The sequence below is a fragment of the Pecten maximus genome, chromosome 1, assembly GCF_902652985.1.
Source record: "Pecten maximus chromosome 1, xPecMax1.1, whole genome shotgun sequence".
Classification (NCBI taxonomy): domain Eukaryota; kingdom Metazoa; phylum Mollusca; class Bivalvia; order Pectinida; family Pectinidae; genus Pecten; species Pecten maximus.
The window spans coordinates 53,867,379-53,889,612 of record NC_047015.1 but is presented as its reverse complement, the minus strand read 5'-3'; the positions used below and the strand labels follow the sequence as shown (position 1 = coordinate 53,889,612).

Genomic DNA, 22,234 nt, shown 5'->3' with positions numbered 1-22,234 from the left:
TCCCTTATCACCATGTTACTGTTATGTAACAATGCTAAGTCTCTGTGTCACTGACATATAGCATACACCTTTAAGTCATCATGTTACAGTAATATAAATAACGCTAAATCTATGTGTCACTGACATATAGGATACACCCTTAAGTCACCATGTTACAGTTATATCAATGCTAAGTCTCTGTAACACTGACATATAGGATACACCCTTAAGTCACCATGTTACAGTTATATCAATGCTAAGTCTTCATGTGTCACTGACATATAGGATACACCCTTAAGTCATCATGTTACAGCTATGTAATAATGCTGAGTCTCTGTGTCACTGACATATAGGATACACCCTTAAGTCATCATGTTACAGTTATATAATAATGCTAAGTCTTCATGTCACTGACATATAGGATACACCCTTAAGTCATCATGTTACAGCTATATAAATAATGGTAAGTCTCTATGTCACTGACATATAGGATACACCCTTAAGTCTCCATGCCACGGATATATAGCATAAACCATTAATAAGAATTCTGTGTTACCTGGGCAGCAGCTCTGCTGGGATCACACGTGACCGTGAGGACCTTGTTAACACCGTCAACGTCCTCAATATAGAATTTATCTTTAGGGCTGAGTACTGTCGTTCCAACTGGTGTATTCTGTCAAAAAAGTTTTGCCAATCAGTTGCCAGAAAATTGTAGCCATAATCATTGCCATCCCTTAGTGATATTAGGTTAAAATTTGACTGAAATTCTATCAAGCATTTAGGAGAAGTAGCATTTTGAAGCAAAATTTCAACTATATTCCCCATTTGGGACCCCACCCTGTTGGCCCCAAGGGTCAAACATCTTCATTTGAAGAAATAACTATCTTCCCTGATGACATTTCAAGCAAAATTTGATTGAAATGCTCTTAGGAGAAAAAAAGGGCCAGATCACATAAAAATTGTTAAACTCATAAATTAATGACACAAGATAAAATATGCCTCCCTGCTGAACATCAATGTCAAATTTGAACAATTTCAATAGATGATCTTATTAATAGATAATATTAATGCATGAATTACCGTCCAATCCTAGAAATTCATTAATCAAATTTCAAATATCTTTTAAAAGATTATGATTTTCTGCTTCTCAGACAAGAACTGTTTGGAGAATATCTCACAATACCATGGCAAATACCAGATATTTGTATGATTTGCATCATATGCAGGGATTGACACTAACTTAATCACCTTGACAGACTGCAGGGCTGCCAGATTTTGGAATGAGGCAGCCCGGCTGCCAAAAGTGATGCCCCTCTTCGGGGATTATATTAGGGGGCATTGTCCCTCCAACCCTCACCTCAACACTGAGAGAAAAATTGAATATTCTAGATGCAGTTTCCTGCATTCTAGTTCATTTTGAGCACAAAATATAAGATCTTACACCAAAGGGTTTCATGAAAAATGTTTTGAAAATAAAATTATTGAAGTAAATGAAGAAAACTTTAGCTGGACATAACACATTTGACTGAAAATCGTTGGCAGCCAACATTGCCTCTAGTCTGGACATTCCTGAGGCCCAACCAGACTCCAGGCTGCTTGGCTGATGTTAGTGTCGATCCCTGATGATATGGTACTTATATTAATTATAACTCATATACAGCTGTACATTCAAATTGTATATATAAGTGGCACACAAGAGAAACACAAGTAGTTGGCATAAGAAAGCTAACTGGCTGTATGATATAATACAAAAATTCATCATCCAAAGATATAAATTCATTGTGAGAACTATTGAAACATATTTAGAGGTTGAGAAGAAAAACAAACTACAAAATGTACTTACCTCAGGCAAGCTTTTACTGTAGGTATCCGATGCAAATTTTGGATCGTTATCATTGGCATCCAAAATGATCACACGGATCTCTCTACTCAGCTGTTTTAATGTAAAATATGTGAACATTATTACTTGGAAAATCAAAACAAGAGTATAATCCTCCTTTTGTTAACAGTTATTAAAAATATTTCAATTATTAAAATAAAGCAGAGCAATAGAAATTCTCTCACACCAGACACTACAATCGGAGATCTAATGAGGTGCATATGGTATTTTTGAAGTCGCAATTGAGACATACTAGACCATTGGTACTAGGCTTAATTCGGGTTATTGTGAATAGTCACAACTCAAACTCACTAATGATAAGATGGTAGTTATTTGATAATACTGGGTCTCTCAATCATTTTTTCTTTTAATTTGCTTTTTTTTTATTGAATGCAGATTCTAATTTTAAGTGTATATTCATTTTTAAGTGGCATGGGTAAAACGTACCTCAGTATTTCTTCTCTCGTTCCTTGCAACAACTGTCGCTGTTACTTCTCTGTCCAAAATATTCTGGAAAACAAATGGAAAGATAGATAAATTGTCTTTTGACCACACAGGAAACATTGAAAAAATCTTGCATAGTGATAATTCTTGCTACTGTTTGTGTTCAATACTTATTAAAAAGTAAATTTTGAGATTATAGATGGCTTTTGTTTTTCAATATCAATCATGATTAACACAAAATGAAATATGCATTGACCAACACAATGTGGGTAGGTGGTACGGTTCTATCTCAAAACTTTCCTCTGCACCTGTCATAACCTTGAAATAATCTCTACATGTACCAATCCCTTGTCATGCCAAATGTCTTTAAAAATCAGAGGCCAATACTTATTTGATATCCCTAATTCGCCTAAATATCAAATTGAGTTGAAATAAAGCAGTATTTAAATTTCAACCAAGAACAAATTTTGTCAAAATCAGCCAATAATTAAATTCAGGTCAATCAAAGCCACTTTTGTGCTTTATAGCTTGGTAGCCATGGCAACAAAACCTATACAGTGATGTTCAGCATCCCCTTATTCCTCTGCATAACAAATTTGGTCAAAATCAGCCAATATCTAAATTTTGACCAATCAGAAGCCAGGATTGCATTACCATGGTAATAGTTTTACAAATCTAATATATTGGCTTATAGGCTTTGTTTATACATTTGCCAAGGCTGAATAAAATTGGCCAAATGACTGGAGAGTTATATATATGACCCTTTATCGGAAAACCTGTCTACAGTGACCAGTTACCATGGCAACCAAATTTGAGGGGAAAAAAATCACATGCACATCTATATTATATGGTCTTTAGTATTTATGTGATATTTCACATGTTTAGGAGGAGTTCTCCAGAAAACATTTGACGATGGCAGATAAGACAGACAGACATGGAGATTCCAGTATAACAACAACAACCTCCCCCCCCCCCCCCCCCCGTATTTTTTTTTTTTCTGCTCTCTGACACAAAAGAGTTCCATATTATAGATCCAGTGGAGGCAACAGATTAACATTGAAATAGAGTGCAAGATGTGGCTGCCTTTTTTAATAGATAGAATAGGCTGCAATGTGTAGAAGACTTTAACGTTTGAATAGCAGGCAAAATTATGACTCTCTAATGTTTACAACCTATATAGTCATGATATATATTGTGTTGATTTATATAATTTCCTCACTAAAAGACCAGTTTTTCCAGAAGGGTAGACAGTTATATGTATCTTCTGCTTCATCATTTGACACATACAACATTCATTTTCTGTAGCATATTTTCATGAAATTTAAACAGTATCTACTTTATGATTTTATATAATTTTACTCACCTCGTAGTCAAGGGTTTTAATCAGATAAACCTTGCCATCCCATGACCTTTTCAACTCAAAGGTGTTGGAGTTTAAGATTGCATAGGTTATTTCATCTCCATTAGAGGTGGCATTCAGTGTGTACACAGAAACTGTAAAAAAAAAAGAAATGTATGAAAGAAGAGCATCAACTCCAGAGTCCAGGTTTGAAAAAAAAAGAGTTAATCTGGACTAAACTGTATACAGTACCTAAAAACAGTAATTTTACCTCAAACTTCGACAAAAAGGCCCAGACGACCTGTATCTCTCACATGAATATTGTAATGATTATGACAAAACACTTTACATTTCTGCAGAAGATGGATTGCTATATTTCCCCTATTGGGCCCCCAATCTTCAGGCCCCTGGAGGTCACACCCACTGTTTATACAAAATCGGTTCCCCTTCACCAAACGATGCTTCAGACCAAATACAGATAAAATCCTTTTATTCCAATAGAAGAAGAAAAGAATGTAAAAGAATTTTTTTTTCCCATAATGGACCTCGCCCCATTAGGCCCAATGAGGGGCCAGGCTCACTGTTTATACAAAATTGCTTCCCCTTTACCCAAGGATGCTTCAGACCAAATCCTTTCTTTCCCACAGAATATGCTGCATGGCTATAGCCAGTGAGACAAAATATTAATCTAGCAAAAGGTGGAAAACATGTACTATTCCTACAGAAGATGAGGACATTTTTAAAGGTAGTAATGGGGGGAGGGGGGTTGAGACCCACCATATATACAAAATTGGCTCCCCGCATTAGCTTCACTTAAGGATGCTTAAGACCAAACCTGGTCCATGATGTCCTTTATGACTTGAGCAATGAATGATTTACCATGTAAAAGGACCTGAAGTCTATGTCCCCTACCTGGCCGGCCAGAGTCACGATTTATGCAAAATTTTTTCTCCTTTATCAAGCTTAAGGATGTTTCTGACGTAACTTGGTCAAAATTCAATCATCCATTCATGACTAGTAGTGATTTAGAGGCCAAAATATTGTAATCATAGTGCTAAATACTATAACCATACTCATGCCAAAATATTTCAATCATACAGCCAAAATGTTGTAATCATAAATAACGGGGCCTGAACTACCGAGCCCTAAGGGGCCGCGGTGGCCGAGTGGTGAAGGTGTCCCGACACTTTATCACTAGCCCTCCACCTCTGGGTTGCGAGTTCGAAACCTACGTGGGGCAGTTGCCAGGTACTGACCGTAGGCCGGTGGTTTTTCTCCGGGTACTCCGGCTTTCCTCCACTTCGAAAACCTTTTCTACCACCGGAAAATACAATGATAAGATACATGTACTTACTTGAGGGGTCAACATCTTCTTTAATACCAAAGTTATTCATGTCAGCATGAAATGTTATTTCTCCTAGCCGTTGTCCACAAACTAGAAAAAAAGTTTTGTACAAAATATTTAATTTTCATGAAAATTTTGTAGAATTGACTTTCAGTAGGACTGCATACAGTTCTAGGCCTATTTTGTAAATGTTTACCGATTTTTTTTTTTTTTTTTTATAATTCAAATCAATTGCAATCTGCAGACAAACAATAAATTATAATGAGTTGATTTTCATTAAATACAGTATTTTTAAAGAAGTTTTAACCTAGAAAATGTCACTTTAAACAAACATCTCTCTTCCCTTATAAACTTATAATTTATTTGCGGTTTAAACATGAGGGGGCTTATTTGTTGACAAGGGCTTATTAGTGGATAAATATGACATTGTGTTCTAGCAGGCAGCATGATATTTACCAATCTCATTTATAATGTCTATGAATGGCATTAGAACATTGCAGTCCTTACCTCCTTCAATTCCCCCACTAACATTTATCAAACTTTTATTTAGACGAACTGACTTAATTGGAGTTTCTTTTCACTATAAAGTTAAAACATTTTAAAATCCTTGAAAATGGCTCAACCTTATACATGCATTGTTTGTTTATAATCCTATATCAAAGTTCAGAAGTAATCAATTTTTTTTCACAGGTCCTGAAGAATCTGTACCATGTTATAAACAAGTTTTAATGTAAAATGGAGATTTCAGTCCAAAATTTTTTCTTACCTGCATGAAGGCCCACCAGGAGCCATACTCCCAGCCAACATGCCGACTGGTACATGATCGTACGAAAATCAGCACTGAAAAAAAGGTAAAAATAACATATTACCGTAATTTCCTGTGTGTCACCTACTCAGAGTGTTCGAATTTCCCGACAAGCAAAAATAATGGTTTTATAATTACGAAGGTTTCCTATGTTGATCCTAAGTCACATTTGAAGGTTGGATAAAAAAAAAATCATTTTTTTTTTGGCCCTGGGGTGGGGATTTGGTGGGATAGGGTCAGAAACATTGTAAATGACACCCCCTGTGTCCTCTTATCATATCTTCACAATTTCAGATTAATAAAGTCCAAATTAAAGATTTTTGATAGGGGGGGGGGGGGGTACTTTTTATGCAGGAGAATAAAAAGTATCCGGGGGTACATTTTATGCTGGAGAATAAAAAGTATCCGGGGGTTGGGGAAGTTGCAAGATGTCTTATATATATATGCATATGAAGGTTTCCTATGTTGATCCTTAGTCATATTTGAAGGTTGGATAAAAAAGAAAGAAAATCATTTTTTTAGGCCCTGGGGTGGGGATTTGGTGGGGTGGGGTCAGAAACATTGTAAGTGACACCCTCCTATTTTGTTAATTGATATCTTCACTATTTTAGATTGACAAAGTTAAACACAAAGATTTTTGGTCAGAGGGGGTACTTTTATGCAAGGGGGTTACATTTTATGAAGGAATAAAAAGTCTCCGGATATCTTTTGGTAGGGGGGGTACATATTATGCATGACACCAGACAAGAGAACGGGAGACATATTTCTAGATATACATGTGAGTTGTTTTTACATGACATGTAAATGTACCATTCATATTTCGAACATGAACAACAATATCGGCACCTGATAGTACATCAAGGAAACAAAAAAAGTTAACTCGGATTCGACTAGTATCGTATAGCCCACAGTTTTTTTGTTTTTTTTTTGGAAAACATTTTGTCATATTTAACCCGCTTCATCACATAACCTGCAGAAGGCATTTTCTAATGTTATAGAACATACAGCTCATGGACAATATAAAAAAAAATACGGTACACATAATATGCCTCCTGTAAGCTGTAATCACAAGAGGCCCATTGGCCTGCTTCACAAAGCTCACCAGCCAAATATCATGATTCTAAGCATTATGGTTAATTAGAAAAAGTCATTTAAATATTTTAATAAATTTGACCCCTTTGACCTTAAATATAGTTCAAGGTCATTTTTCTTCACAAACTTTGTCAGGCTTCATGATAACAACTAATAAGCCAAATATCATGCTTCTAGGCCTTTTGATTAACCAAATAACCAGACTTACCAGAAGATATAATTTATCTAATGATATATAAACATGATTTTATACTCATGAACAATGGATGTGTAAGTTTGTAAAAATCATCAAAAAAAAACAGAAACTTGAATCGACAAACAAACGTTGTTCATGATAACCAAAAGATGTGAGAAAATCTTGGTAGCAAATTAAAGATCATGTTTTACAGTCGCATAAAATCATAAAACATTCATATAAATAGTCTAAAAAACAGAACTGTCTCTAATTGACTTTCTCTGGGATCTCTTAAAACCTCAGATTATAGGTGTACTTTTACCAAGGCCCAGGAAAGTGATCTTAATAGACAGGTTTCACTGTCAGGGCAAATATAATCGGCTGGTATATCATATGCAGTATATCATCCTGTCCGTCATAATCACCAGTAATAATTAAAGTTTACATATATGTATATATACAATGTATATGTAACAGGAGAGGAGAAAATGTAGCAGCCAGACCGGGGTTCGAACCCGGGACCCTCCGAACTCTAGACGGATGCTCTACCAATTGAGCTACCTGGTCACCGATGATTGACCCTAGAGTCCAGTCCCGCTACATATATATATAAACATTTTGACCTTTTAGCATGAATGGGTGAGAAAAACTCTGATGAGAAGATAAGCAGAAGGGGGTACATAGAGTGATTGTGATATAAACTAATAAAGATGCCATCTCAAATGGTGGTACCTATTTATACAGCTGCATGGATGTGTATACGTACAGTACAAACACATTGACAACAAAATCAAACATCAGATTTCCTAATACATGTTAAGTGACATTTCAATATAACATTGACATTGTGAACCTTGTCAAATAGTCATATATTTCATTGTTATTATATAAAATCGTCAAGTCCAACTCATTTAGGTTATATGCACCCTCACAACTATATTTCTGAAAGGCCTACTGAATGTTGATCTGGAGACCCACAGATATCGGTACATATCTCCAGCATGTTATTTCTAGCCTAATTTTCAGGCCATGACCACAGCACAAACTTTGATTACAAAACGTGTAAGCAAAACAATCGAATATAAATGACATGAGTTTCAGGTCGTCTTCCATTTCGTCCTGTTTACAAAATTGCATGTCAATAAAACACAACATTTAAACAAACATGACAATAAATCGGTACCGTCTAAATATTCATTAACATCGTACCAGTGACAAAATAACAATGACTCGATTCTAGAAATACACACTGACAGAAAGTTAGATTAATCGGGCATCTTTCTTACCTCTTCGAAGCTGCTGTACGCCCTGCCTGAGACCAACATTCAATCCAGGCTGTTTCTATTCATAACTTCCAAGACCGGTTTTGGTGGGCGTGTCGGACAGCGCGAGGGTGGGACTTCGTTCCGCTTCTTTGCACTTTGGCGGCCATTTTACTTGTGTTGGTACAAAACCGAATGACCCAAAACAAACTAAACAGACTGATAATCCATTATTTTAAAACTTTTAAGGAAGCTGATTAAAAGTATAGCAATATGATTTTTATCATTTCGATGACACAGAAGAATTGTGATATATCTCTTTGAATCTCTAAAAAAATAAAAGCTAATGTGATTTCTTCTCGTTAAAACTTGTTCACCTTAATTTACAACGACCAGAGAAAATTAGAGGTGGAGCATTCAACAATGCAACTAAAAATAAACAACCTGCAAAACCGGTTTTCGTTAATCAATAGACTCGGTCATGCTATTTTCAATACCAGAATATACACACATATAGGGTGTGCATATACAACATCAACTGGTTCGTAGGGAGATATTCAAGAACCGATCGAATGGCATTGGAAAAATAATATCTTTCGGAGATCGAAATTCTTATATCTCACCTGTATAGAAACACCGTCGGACGTCGCACCTGTCAGGTAAGGTGTTAATTGAGTGTGATGCTGTTTGCTGTCGTTCTATATGTATCAGTTGAAGGAGACGTTCATCAAGTGAGGAGGGGTGCATGATATTGTTATTGTGTATCGATATAAGCTCTAATTGTACGGAAATATTTGACATTAAATTAAAAATACAGACTTGTTTATATTCTTCTGGACGGTCGGTTTTTTGTGTACCATTTATATATATATATGATTCCATTCATTAACTCATGTTCAACACAAGTCCTGTTTTTATAATTGCTGTCACTTAAGTCTGTAAAAACACGATACTGATCTGTAAATTTATACATGTACACCGATAGCTATGACAGTCACACCATCAAATAATCACCTAGCTGTCATCATAATATACATAGTCCAATTATAAATTGGTGGTATATTTTTTTCACAGGTCTGAAGTGTATGAGTGACTCTTAGGAAATTCTTAAAGATGAGGTGTACCTTGTTACTGCTGATATCAGCAGGTAAGTAAAGTTAAACTGCAAACTTCACACCACAATTTATTTTAAAGCTGTATATAGAATTAAAATCATCTTCAAAATTTGAGTCGAGTAGCAGTTCTGTCCTCGATCAATATTGTTGAATACTCAAGTCTGTACACAGACCACTTCAATTGCAGTCTGGTAATAGTTTGATGTTACCTTATTATATAGATTCTCTTATTTATATAAATAAGCATTTAAATTAATATAAATGTTCAACTTAATTCTTTGTATCATTTTGAAATCTTAGCTTCTCCATACAAAATTATCAGTTTTGAACCATCATGGAAAAAACTGACCTCTTCTGATTTATATATAATATATAATAGCTGCACTTTTCAAAAGAATGAATATAATTGCCTTAGGAAATTAAAAATTCACTGCCCCTGTTCTCACTTTGAGAACACGAGGAAAATTGACCTATATTTGCATTGCTATTGCTAAGAGGAAGATGTATTACCTTCCTAACCATGCATTTGTTTATTTACCAATTATATATATAAAATAATTGGTCATATTTCACTTTTGATACTACAGCTAGACTCTAAATGACACCATTAAACTAAGTATCAAAACAAATACATAAAAGTCAAACTTCTATTTTGTTAGCATGTTTGTTCGTATTCTACTGATTTTCCCAACACAATAAGATTATATAACATGAAAGTTTCAAAACTTTGAATAATTTATATAAAGTTTATATATACATGTATTACATTTAGGTTCATTTATAGATATTTTTCCAAGGGACCTATGCATTATTGACATGTCTCTTTGTAAGCATGAGCACTTTTGACAATTGTATTTTATAGTTAACAAATTGCACTTTATATATTTTTAGTTTTTCTGGCTCCTGTGATTGGAATAGGTATGTATATTCTATATCCAGATGTATTATAAGTTTCTATTTGAACTAAGGTTTCCTCTCTGTATGAAAGGTGTAATGACCATAATATGGGTTAAGGTCAAGGTCATTTTTACTATTTTAAGCGGGGACATGTAAGTGACATGTATAGTTATACATGTACATGTAATAGCTAGTTATGCATATGTCACTCACTGCTTTAATATATATGGAGCATTTTTTATTGGCTACGGCAATCAGAAATTGATTTTGACATCTTAATATGGACAATGATGTGACATCATTTATTGTGAATGGCGCAACCAAATGGCTGTCTCTGTTTGATAATGTCCTGCACATTTCGACTCAAAAACCTGTAAAAGCTAAGCTTTCTGAGTTTTGTCCAAAAAATATTTTCATTTCATATGAGGTTTTATGAAACAAGTCCGAGAAGTTTTTATTTTTTTTGTGAGCCATGCAGGCAAGCAAAAAAAATTCTGAGATAATATAATTATATACTGTAAATCACTTGTATTTCGCATGGGATTTATTTTCACGTTAATTCGCGAGGAGAGTCAAACGCGAATTCAAATCCCTCACGAATATTTATATAAGAATGACAAGAATAAGTGGCGTCCATTTTGAATCTATCATAATCTTTAGTTGGTGAACAGTCATCGCCAGTAAAGTAATAATAGAATGATAGATTATATACTTATATCAGAGTGTAATTTTATATCACAAAACACCAAAATTTCACACCAAAAACCCGCTGAACACTAATATTGTAGTTGAACTCGGACTAAAATACCTTCTAGACGACGATTTAGTTAATTTAAGCGCAGTAGGTCCGATCCCGAGGATCCCAGATGGTCACCCAGAAGTCGTCATACTTTATTACCAGCGCTGTTGTTTATGTAAGCTTACATGTATGTCGTACTTCACATCGCTTGATTCTACATATTTGTTCACTGTTTCCATAATTGGGACTGGCAAATTATCTTTGGTTACTATTTTGTTCAATTGGAGATGTGTGGCGTGGTCAAGTCGGTGAAATAATGCAGAAAAACTATATATGAACGGGCGTGACACTTGTATATAGCCTAGAGGCGTATACAGGTACGGTACATACAATTCAGTATAGACAGACATCGATATCACATGACTTTTATTGTACCGTCACATCACTCTCATAAACAAAATAGCTACCAACATGGAAATATCGCCGACCTGTTAACTTCATTCACGAATTTGAAAGTCATTTTGAGGTGATCAGAATTAGCGAAATTATGTATTCGCGAATAAGTCGAATGAGGTGAGTTCGCAAAATTAAGTACTCGCGAAATATAAGTGATTTACAGTATACATATACAATATTTTTATATAATATTTATTTTATTTATGAGTTTAGATAATTAAGATAATTATTTTTTCTTTAATTTTCTTTCTTTTCATAAGTAATCTCCTAAATTAACCTTCTAAATCTTTAATTTTTTGATTACAGAAATCACTTTTCCTGATTTTGATGTAACTGGAGTAGACGGCAACTTAAAAGAAAAAATAACACGTCAGGGTATTTTGGAAAATACACCAGAAGGTGAGCTTTTTCAAATGATTACATGTAACTGAATTCGATCATGAATGTATATACATGTACATACATAATATATATAATCTGACACCATGCATACTTACAGTATTTTGAGATTCAACTCATTTGTTTTTCAACATTCTTGGTGAATTTGAGTATTAATTTTGCATTCAAACTTTCGAGTTTTCCAACATTCATGGTAAATTTGAGTTTTAATTGATGACAAAGATTAAAATTTTGCAATATTCCTGGTAAATTGAGTTTTGAATGGTCGTACATTCAAGTTTTCCAACATTCTTGGTAATTTGAGTTTTAATTGATGACAAAGATTAAAATTTTGCAATATTCCTGGTGAATTGAGTTTTGAATGGTCGTACATTCAAGTTTTCCAACATTCTTGGTAATTTGAGTTTTGTGTTTGAAGATACCTTCATTGGCCAGCTAATTGCTTATGTGGATGGACAACCCAACACTGGAATCGTGTATAGTAAAGGTGAAGCAGGAGGAGACAACTCCTTCAAAGTATCATCATCAGGCGTTGTTACAACTGGCGCTCCTCTCGACAGAGAGGTAGGTCTCGAAAGATTTTAAAATTCCAAAACATGGATACATGTTATGAAGCTGTCAGATTTTTTTTGATTGGTGACAAATCCCAGAATGCACTTGTAAATATGACTGACATATTAGAATATGAAATTATATCATATAATACAGCTGGCAATGTATCAACATTGTTATATCTGTCTTGTATCAATTAACATCAGAACTCCAGACTTCTGCAACCTACAAGAAATAAGCAAGCAAGACCTCAGGGTCACTATTCAAATGGTAAAGAACTAGACATAATTTTCACACAAATGACCATAATTATGGATTGACATAAAACATCAGAAGAATTAGGATGGATTTTGAGATTTTTTTCTTATCCAGTCTATTTAATCCTTTGTCTTTTTTGGCATAGCTGTATAATATTCTTTTGGCCCCGGATGTGACGCGACAGGTGGCGTTACTGGTAAAGATGAAGTATGTGATTGGTCAATGTAGCGGCAAATGCAAGATGCAAATAAGCAGTTAAAAATGAAACAAAGTTCAGATTGAATGCAAGCTGAATAAGTGGATGTATATTTTTCAAATAACACATTAATAAGCGTATATTCCTGATTCAAATGCAGTCTTATTATCACCAAAATTTTAAAAAGTTTTACATCATAACCACCAGCATTAAACTATGCCGTTTATCTTGTTTAAAGATATTTCTTGTTTAAAGATATTTCTTGTTTAAAGATATTTCTTGTTTCTTCTGTTTTAGACTGCAAATGCCAATGACTTGGTAGTAACTTTTATTGCAACCCTTGGGACTGTATCAGTAAGTATATTACCATAATTTTTATCGGTCAATAAGCCTATGTCCAGTAGTAAGACTGTATTTGGTAATAATCCTGTGTCTGGTAATTAGCCCATATCCAGTAATAAGCCCATATCTGGTGATAATCCCATTTCTGGTAATAAGCCCATTTCTGGTGATAAGCCCATTTCTGGTAATAATCCCATGTCTGGTAATAAGCCCATATCCTGTAATTAGCCCATATCCAGTAATAAGCCCATATCTGGTGATAAGTCCATATCTGGTGATAAGTGGTATAACAAGTCCATTTCTGGTAATAAGTCTATGTCTGGTAATAATTCCATGTCTGGTAATAAGCCCATTTCTGGTAATAAGCCCATTTCTGGTGATAAGCCCATTTCTGGTAATAAATCCATTTCTGGTAATAAGTCCATTTCTGATAATAAGTCCATTTCTGATAATAAGTCCATTTCTGATAATAAGCCCATGTTTGGTAATAAGACCATATTTGGTAATAAGCCCATGTCTGGTAATTAACCCACCTCCAGAAATAAGCCCATGTTTGATAATAAGCCCATACCCAGTAATAAGCGCATACATATGGTAATAAGTCTATCTTTTGTTATAAGCCTATTTCTGGTAGGTAATAAGCCAACAATAAGCCAATGTTCAGTAATAAGCCCATGTCCTGGTATAAGACCACTCATATTTGTTGATGTCCAGTAGAATTGCTAACCAATTACTCATGCCATTGTCCTTTAATGAGCCCATCCCTGACTATTATTTTTAAAAGTTTTACAAGAGTTATGCCCCTTTTATTGATATATTCTTATATGCAGTTGTTGGAGTAAAGATAGCAATTTGCCTTTATAATTACAGCTAATTTAAGCCCACCATCATCAATTGATGTTTTTCTGATTCAGTAAATGGCCGAGGGCTCTTTCTAAAATTACGCTTGTGGTCCCCATGGTTTTGTAGTTATGTATTATATACTAGCATTGCTGTTGGAAATGATAGAAAACCATAAGATGGCCACACTAGTGTATTAACATACAGTACTTTTTAATACAACATGTTTATTCCAATTTTACAGACCAGTGATCCGATCAAGGTTTCAGTGTTGGATAAAAATGACAATGCCCCAATTTTTGAGAGGAATTTAGGATATGGTATTCAGGTTTCTGAGGTAAGTAATTTTAGTCCCCTACCGGTGAAACCGGGGGGACTATAGGTTTTGCCTGCATCCGCTCGTCTGTCTGTCTGTCAGTCCGTCCGTCCGTCCGGTTAAAGTTTTGGTTAAAGTTTTATAATGGCACATCATTCACTTAATAATGGTATTAGGATGCTGATTCTTTGCATAGAGGTTCTTTGGGTATGTGGCATTACTTTTGTATGGTTAAAACTGAAAAAATTATTTTCATTTTTTGAAATTTTTGCCATATTATGAACTTAACTTTTTTCTCTGTATTCTTCAGGTTAAAGTTTTGGTTAAAGTTTTATAATGGCACACCATTCACTTAATTATGGTATTAGGATGCTGATTCTTTGCATAGAGGTTCTTTGGGTGTGTGGCATTACTTTTGTACAGTTGAAAATGAAAAAAAATATTTTCATTTTTTGAATTTTTTTCCATAATATGGACTTAACTGTTTTCTCTGTATTGAATGCTTCACTGATGTGAGATTCTTTTGGAATAAAATCAGTGTACTACTATGCTGTGCTATGCAGAATCATGTTTATACAAATATGTATTTCAATCCAAGGCTGTTATTACACATTTCAATTTAAATTCACTTTAGATTCTTTTACTCTGTAGAGTACACATACCGAAAGAATACCTACCAGAATATCTTTTATGGGCATGAAACATTGTTTATTCACCCCAATAGAGTTGAATTTACACATTGTTTGGAATGAACTTATTTTTCATAAAATCATCATATTTCAGTTGTGGCTAAACTTTTTTTACTCAAATTTGGCTAAAGTTTTAACTTGGGGGCACCGGTAGGGGACATGTATTGGTTTAGCAATACTCACAGAATGCTTGTTCATATTAAAACTCAAAGGGTTTGAGCTAATTATGCCACTGTGCAGTATCCATCCAGTGTCAACTTTTCCCTTTCACAATTTCTCAATAATCAGGAGGCTTAGGTCATGCTGGGATGAATGGATTCAATTGCACAACCTTAACTGGCTTTCAAGGTCACAGATGTCAAATGTGTAAAAACCTTGAAAGGATTTCTCAAAATCCATAAGGTCAAGAGGTCAAAGGTTGTAAAACCAGCATTGGGCCAGTAGCATACTGAGTTAAGGGTTACAAAGTTTGTTCAAATGAATTATCTTTACATATTTGCAAGGTCACTGGGGTCAAATATATATTTGATATGAAATTATTTTTTCGGAAGAAGTGAGAATGCCAGGGTCATGATATTGAGCCCAAAGCATGCTTGGATGAAAGACTTCAAAATGTGTTCAAATAAATAATGAATCGCTCAGTCTACTGTTGTATTGAAAATAAGTGGTAATCAACTTAATAGTATCCACATTAATTTAATGAACTTAATCAACTTTAAAGTTGCAATAAGTAGCAGGTAAGAAAATAAGCAATTGCATCAGACCCATTTGTCCTCTTGGAAAATGGTCTGTGGGTTTTTTATGAAAAATTGTGAATCCCCAAATTACTGATGTTTCCTGATAATTTGTAAGTAGCAGGTATTGGGTAATTAGTCTTCTGAGTCTAGTTTCACAAAAAAATCAAAAGCCATCTTAAGAATGTTCTCTCAATGATTTAGGATGGTCTTACATATACTTAACAGGATTGGTTAGACCAACAATGATTTTGATTGGTTCATTCTGTACTGACAATGATTTTGATTGGTCCGATACATACAAAACAGGATTGATTAGACCAACAATGAAGTTGATCGGTTCAATCTATCTTGACAGCAGGATTGATTAGTTAGATGTAATAAAAATGATTTTAGTTGGTTCAATCTGTATCAACAATAATTTGGTTGGTTCAATCTTTGCTGACAATGATTTTGATTGGTCAGACCTGTACTAACTATAATTTTGATTGGTTAGACCTGTACTAACAATCATTTTGATTGGTTCTTTAGAATGTCCAGATAGGAACCACCATCTTCAGTGATATCATTGTCTCAGATATTGACGTTGGTTGGAATGCTCAATTAACACTGAGCTGCTTATCAGTGGTGAATAATACAAAGGTAAGACGATCAAAGGTCAAGGACATCATAAATATTATCGATTCATAAATGTTATTAATTTAGTAAGTAGTCTTAACCTATTGCCTTCCAGGCAAGAATTATTGATGTCTTCTGTATTGTAGATTTTTCTGTAAAAAAAAAGGATGATTTAAGATGTTGAAAGTTTAGTGCTGGAATGATTTTTGCTTGAACTGAAAAAAAGATATCATGTCCCGTATTGATTGGCTCTCAATCAGATAATTGCTTGTAATTGTTCATAATCGATCATCATATTTCCCATTATCTTTCGAACCAATAAATTTCACAGCTTATACTTTAATGCATAGTAAAAATGTTAATTGTTGACACATTTCGTTAATTCATTCGTATGCGAATTCTAGGTAAGTTGGATTGATTTTTGAGTTAAATGAATGAATACGACCGATAATGTAGATTTTTGAGGATTTGAATTTGTATGTATCCAATTTTGAAAGATGGCCTTTCCAGTTATGATCAGTAATCTATTATGGATTTGCAACTCTTGTCATATCACTCAGAGTTTTGATTGGAAAAGAATGTTTTTTCTGTTACAGAGTATTGAGGCTTGTGATACATTTGGACTGACAGAAGAAAATTTCGTCCTAGGCGACAATGTACAAAGGTACAGGGCTTACATTTACGTAAAAAAGGTTCTGGATTACGAAACACAGAAAGCTTATACCATGACAGTCCTAGCAAAGGTGAGCACACATGGTCAGAAACACTTCGTATCAGTTTTAAAAAAAATAGAATTAACTATGAATATTATCAGATTTCAGGTAAATACGGTTTTTATATCAAATGGTTAGGCCACACCAAATTAATGAGTTGTTCTTGGGAAAATTGGAAAAATAAAAGGGAGCAAGCAAGCGAAAAAAAAAAAATTTCCCGGAAATTTCATTTAGAGATTTTAAGAGGCGAAGGGTCCTGATGTCGTTTGAGCGATAGTTTTTTTTTTTGTTTTTTTTTAAACTTAACTTGTATATTAATCCAGATTTCAAGCACAAATAACGAAAAAAAAAATTGCATTTTTAAAAATCCAACAACTATTTATGGACATACTTTTTCTGGATAAAATTATGCTTGTGTCATTTATAAAAAAAATAAATAAATAAATAACATAAAAATACCATATAAAAAAGCAGAATATTGGGGAAAGAGAGAAATGTTTTTGAAGAATTCACAACAAATGTGAAGTATTAAATAGTTGACTCAAACAACCCATTTTCCATCCACCCCACAATGATTACTTATATGAAATAGCCATAACGAAATATCATCGAGCTACATTTTTCAATCATGTAATGCAGTGAAATGTACATAATGAGTAATCTCTTACCTAAACAGAACAGAGGAAGTAAATGAATTATAATAATTACTCTGGACCACATTACAATAAATTGCAATACTACGGCTAGATCTCAAAGCGAAATTGTATACATCCTGGAAGATAGACCGAAAACAATACTGATTATTATATTACAACAAATTTACATTTCAACTCTGCACACTCAGACAGAGCAATGGTTTTATAAGATATTTCTATCGATTCAAGTAGCTGATAAATTAATCTTCCCAGATTATCGAATGGCATGTAGGATGCTGCGCTGCTTGATGAATAAATCGCAAAACGTTTCATCATCGTTGGCATAGATGGCCGTGTTAGACATTTGTGTAGCTGCGCCCCTATGTACACTTACTATCAAAACACCCATATTAATTCTAAAAGTACGCCCAAAGTCGGTTTGTTGTTTTATTTATTTAGTTGTGGACCTATATCTCGTCTTCCCTCACGGTTTCTGTCATCCATTTTTAGCTCACCTGGACCAAAGGTCCGGTGGGCTTATGTCATGGCGCATCGTCCGTCCGTCGTCCGTCAACATTTGCTTCAAATCGCTACTAGTCAAAAAGTTCTTATTGGATTTTGACCAAATTTGGCCAGAAACATCCTTGGCAGAAGGGGAACTGATTTTGCATAAATGGTGACTCTGACCCCTAAGGGGCCGGAGGGGCATGGCCCAATAGGGGAAATTAATGCAATTCCTTTAAATCGCTACTAGTCATAAAGTTATGAATGGATTTGATCCCAATTTAGTCAGGAACATCCTTGGGGGAAGGGGAAAAAATTTTGCATAAATGGTGACTCTTACCCCCAAGGGGCCAAAGTGGCGGGGCCTAATACGGGAAATAGAGATAATTCCTTTCAAATCGCTACTAGTCATAAAGTTATGAATGGATTTGAACCCAATTTGGTCAGAAGCATTCTTGGGGGAAGGGGAACAGATTTTGCATAAATGGTGTCTCTAAACAAATGGGTGGGGCCCAGTAGGGGAAATAGAGGAAATTTCTTTAAATCGCTATTAGTCATAAAGTTATGAAAGGATTTGAACCCAATTTAGTCAGAAGCATCATTGAGGGAAGGGGAACAGATTTTGCATAAATGGTGACTCTGACCCCTGAGGGGCCAAAGGGGTGGGGCCCCATAGGGGAAATAGAGGTAATTCCTTTCAATCGCTACTAGTCATAAAGTTATGAATGGATTTGAACCCAATTTGGTCAGAAACATCATTGGGGGAAGGGTAACAGATTTTGCATAAATGGTGACTCTTACCCTTGAGGGGCCAAAGGGGCGGGGCCCCATAGGGGAAATAGAGGTAATTCTTTTAAATAGCTACTAGTAATAAAGTTATAAATGGATGTTCTAAAAACAATTCTTGAGGTCTTTCAGACCCTTAGAGAGTCTGGACTTCGTTACTTCTTTAAAGCAGTTCGGATTCCCACACTATAACTACATATAGCATTGTTTGAGATTGACAAATAAAACGAATTGAACATGAACATGAACATTATTTTGACATTTGGTCTAATCCAACCAGGTGAGCGATACAGGCCCCATGGGCCTCTTGTTATAAAATTTAAAAAAATTAAGTGGATTATGAAATTGTAAATGATTGACACATTGATGAATAAGGACGCCGGCAGTGTAAGTTTATAAGGTCAAACCTGTCAAAAAACAGCAACATGCTCTGTTTGAAATGAAGGTCTGTCACAAGCAGCGCTGAAATGTGGTCAAACGCAGGACGTCCAAACTCTCTACGGACAGTCTAACCAATTGAGCTGTCTGATCTCTAAGTTGTATTGGTACCCAATGTGACTACATAATTGTAGACTTCTGTAAATGTAATAATGTTTATTTGCAGGACAACCCAACCGGAAAGCAAGATGGAGCTAGTAATGAGGTGACAGTCAACGTTGCTATTGATGTCTACGACGAGCAGGATTCACCACCCGTCTTTGGCACCAGTTCTCTGAAAGTGTTTGCATTTGAAGGCTCAGATATAGTATGTTAATTTAGATTCTATTGCTGATGATGTTAACTTGAGTTTTGAATGAGTGAGTTTTAATGAGTTTTAAAATGTAATTGATGAAGTCAAGGTTAGTGATTACTGATGGTATCAATAAATACATGTACTAGGTCTGTGAGTCACAACTGTTTTCGTGCAATCCTAAATCTGAGTCATTAATCAAATATTAGCTAACCAGTCCTCAGTAAGAATGATTAAGTCAAATATTAGCCATCCAGTCCTAAATCTGAGTCAATGAGTAAAATATATGTCATTCCATCCTATATCTGAGTCAATGAGTAAAACAATAAGCCATCCAATCGTTAGTCATCCTGAATCTCAAATCTGAGTCAACAAGTCAAAAATAAACCATCCAATATTGAGTCATTAGGTCAAATAATTCTTGTCTGAGTCATGTGCTCTTAAGTTTGTTAATGTTGAATAAAATCTGAGTTTGTTCAGGATGCCTTAAATCTGAGTCACTGACTCGCTTATTTAATCATAACCCAGTAAATCTTATGAAATTATTGGAGGAAACTCTAACTCTGTTCGAGTCATTCATTATCATGAAGCCTCAACCGGAATAAATCAATCCCATTGTGAAGTCAAGTTTTGTTAGAATTTGTTGATAAAATCTGTTAAATAATGATGAAGCGTTGATGAAAATATATATCTATTTTCACTTTTAGCTAACATACAATTGTGAGGTTTTCTTTTTTTTTTTTTTTTTTTACACACAAACATTTAATTCCCCAGAACATGTAAACATTGGAAGGCTGCCAAGGTTGGGGCCGCACAGGGGGGCTCTCACTCGCCACACAACTGACACATGATACACATCTCATTTTCTCACACTTATATTACCACATGACAATAACACAGACTATTCCAATAGATTATAACTAGCAGAAGTTTTTCTAAAAAATATATACTTATTTTTTTAATACAATCAACTTTAATAGTTTTTTTTTTTATAATTTCATTCCTTATCATCTCTTTCTTTCTTTCTTTCTTTTAAAGTCTTTCTTTCTGTCTTTCTTTCTTTCCTTTTTTTCCCGTTCTTTCTTTCTAATTATCTTTTGTTTTATTATTAATACAATAATTATAAGGTAACATCAATTGTAAAACATAATACTATAACGTTTGAGTAGCTATGAAAAAAAAATATTCATTTTACAGGGCAAGCGTCTGTCAGCGGTAACCGTGAGGGACGGTGATGAAGGGAATCCACGTCTACTCAACATCTCGATCATAGGTAGGCTTGATGTACATTTCTCAATTTGATTGACAGTTTTGGAAGTAGATTTCTCAATTTGAGTGAAGTTTTATCAAGACGTTTGATATGGTTAAATAATACAAATGCATTTTGCTGTTGTCTTTTGTCTGCTTCTCCAGTAGACATGATTTTGGTTTACAATTTACTGTGATGGTTGATGTAATTTGCAAAGTAGATGTTGCTTATCGGTAGTGGTGAGTGATTTTCTGAAATGTGACCATGATCCACAAAATTGATATCCTTACCCTAATTCTGTGTTACCATCCCCAACATCTAAACCAATATGGCGGCCAGAAATATAATTTTGGATGACATTTCCGGTAGGGCTGTAACTTGAGTTTATCAAATTGTCCATTGCGTTATACTGATATTTTCTTCATGATGATAATATAGACATCTAAAAACCATGAATATTCATAATCAAACTCAGACATTGATATTCAGTGTTTTATTCAAATTCAATTGAGGATGAAATGCTTACATCCAAATTCATGTTAAGCTTGAAAATGTAAAAGTATATAATTAAGCATACAGTTAATTACTATTTCAGACAAGTTTTTTTTTCAGGAAGGAAACAGTTTTTAAACCAATTATTCTATATATATATATTTACAATTTTTGTTTCGCTTTATAGAATTTGGTATAATGCTTTTTTATTAAGTTTTGCTAAAATATCTAAACAGCAAAATAGCTTTTTAGAATTTCAGGGAAATGTTTATGTAGCTAAATTAAATATAACACAAATTATATCAAATCAGTTTGGCCTTCTTTATTTCCACATTGATAGAAATACGTTATATATAAATGTAACATGAGTTATATCTAGCTTACCTTGGCAAATAATGTCCATACAGTTTGTAATAATAGTTCTATTTTCTGCACATCTATGTATGTACATGTTTCATGTGGGACATCAATGTAGGTCACCCATGTGGGGCATCAATATGTAGGTCACCTATGTGGGGCATCAATATGTAGGTCACCCATGTGAGACATCAATATGTAGGTCACCTATGTGGGGCATCAATATGTAGGTCACCCATGTGGGACATCAATATGTAGGTCACCTATGTGGGGCATCAATATGTAGGTCACCCATGT

The 22,234-nt window shown here is 34.5% G+C and overlaps 2 protein-coding genes and 1 non-coding gene across 3 annotated transcripts in view; 1 reads left to right on the top strand and 2 right to left on the bottom strand.

Moving 5' to 3' along the window:
• Window positions 1-8,436, bottom strand: part of LOC117337962 (cadherin-23-like) — a 37,316-nt gene extending 28,880 nt beyond the window's left edge. Inside the window, 7 exon segments of the mRNA XM_033899123.1 lie at window positions 536-652; window positions 1,823-1,912; window positions 2,306-2,368; window positions 3,666-3,796; window positions 4,996-5,076; window positions 5,753-5,826; window positions 8,345-8,436. Of these exon segments, the coding sequence (XP_033755014.1) occupies window positions 536-652; window positions 1,823-1,912; window positions 2,306-2,368; window positions 3,666-3,796; window positions 4,996-5,076; window positions 5,753-5,807 (537 nt within the window). The 5' untranslated portion in view covers window positions 5,808-5,826; window positions 8,345-8,436.
• Window positions 7,553-7,625, bottom strand: Trnas-aga. Its single transcript has one exon. It is a non-coding gene; the product is annotated as a tRNA-Ser (tRNA).
• Window positions 8,437-8,822: 386 nt separating the features above from the next.
• The window catches only part of LOC117318875 (protocadherin Fat 4-like), a 63,076-nt gene continuing 49,664 nt past the window's right edge, over window positions 8,823-22,234 (top strand). The window contains exons 1-11 of the mRNA XM_033873834.1: window positions 8,823-8,979; window positions 9,395-9,467; window positions 10,327-10,353; window positions 11,834-11,926; window positions 12,345-12,490; window positions 13,230-13,286; window positions 14,359-14,451; window positions 16,385-16,495; window positions 17,068-17,214; window positions 19,714-19,854; window positions 21,037-21,112. Of these exons, the coding sequence (XP_033729725.1) occupies window positions 9,434-9,467; window positions 10,327-10,353; window positions 11,834-11,926; window positions 12,345-12,490; window positions 13,230-13,286; window positions 14,359-14,451; window positions 16,385-16,495; window positions 17,068-17,214; window positions 19,714-19,854; window positions 21,037-21,112 (925 nt within the window). The 5' untranslated portion in view covers window positions 8,823-8,979; window positions 9,395-9,433. The remainder of the gene's footprint in view (window positions 8,980-9,394; window positions 9,468-10,326; window positions 10,354-11,833; window positions 11,927-12,344; window positions 12,491-13,229; window positions 13,287-14,358; window positions 14,452-16,384; window positions 16,496-17,067; window positions 17,215-19,713; window positions 19,855-21,036; window positions 21,113-22,234) is intronic.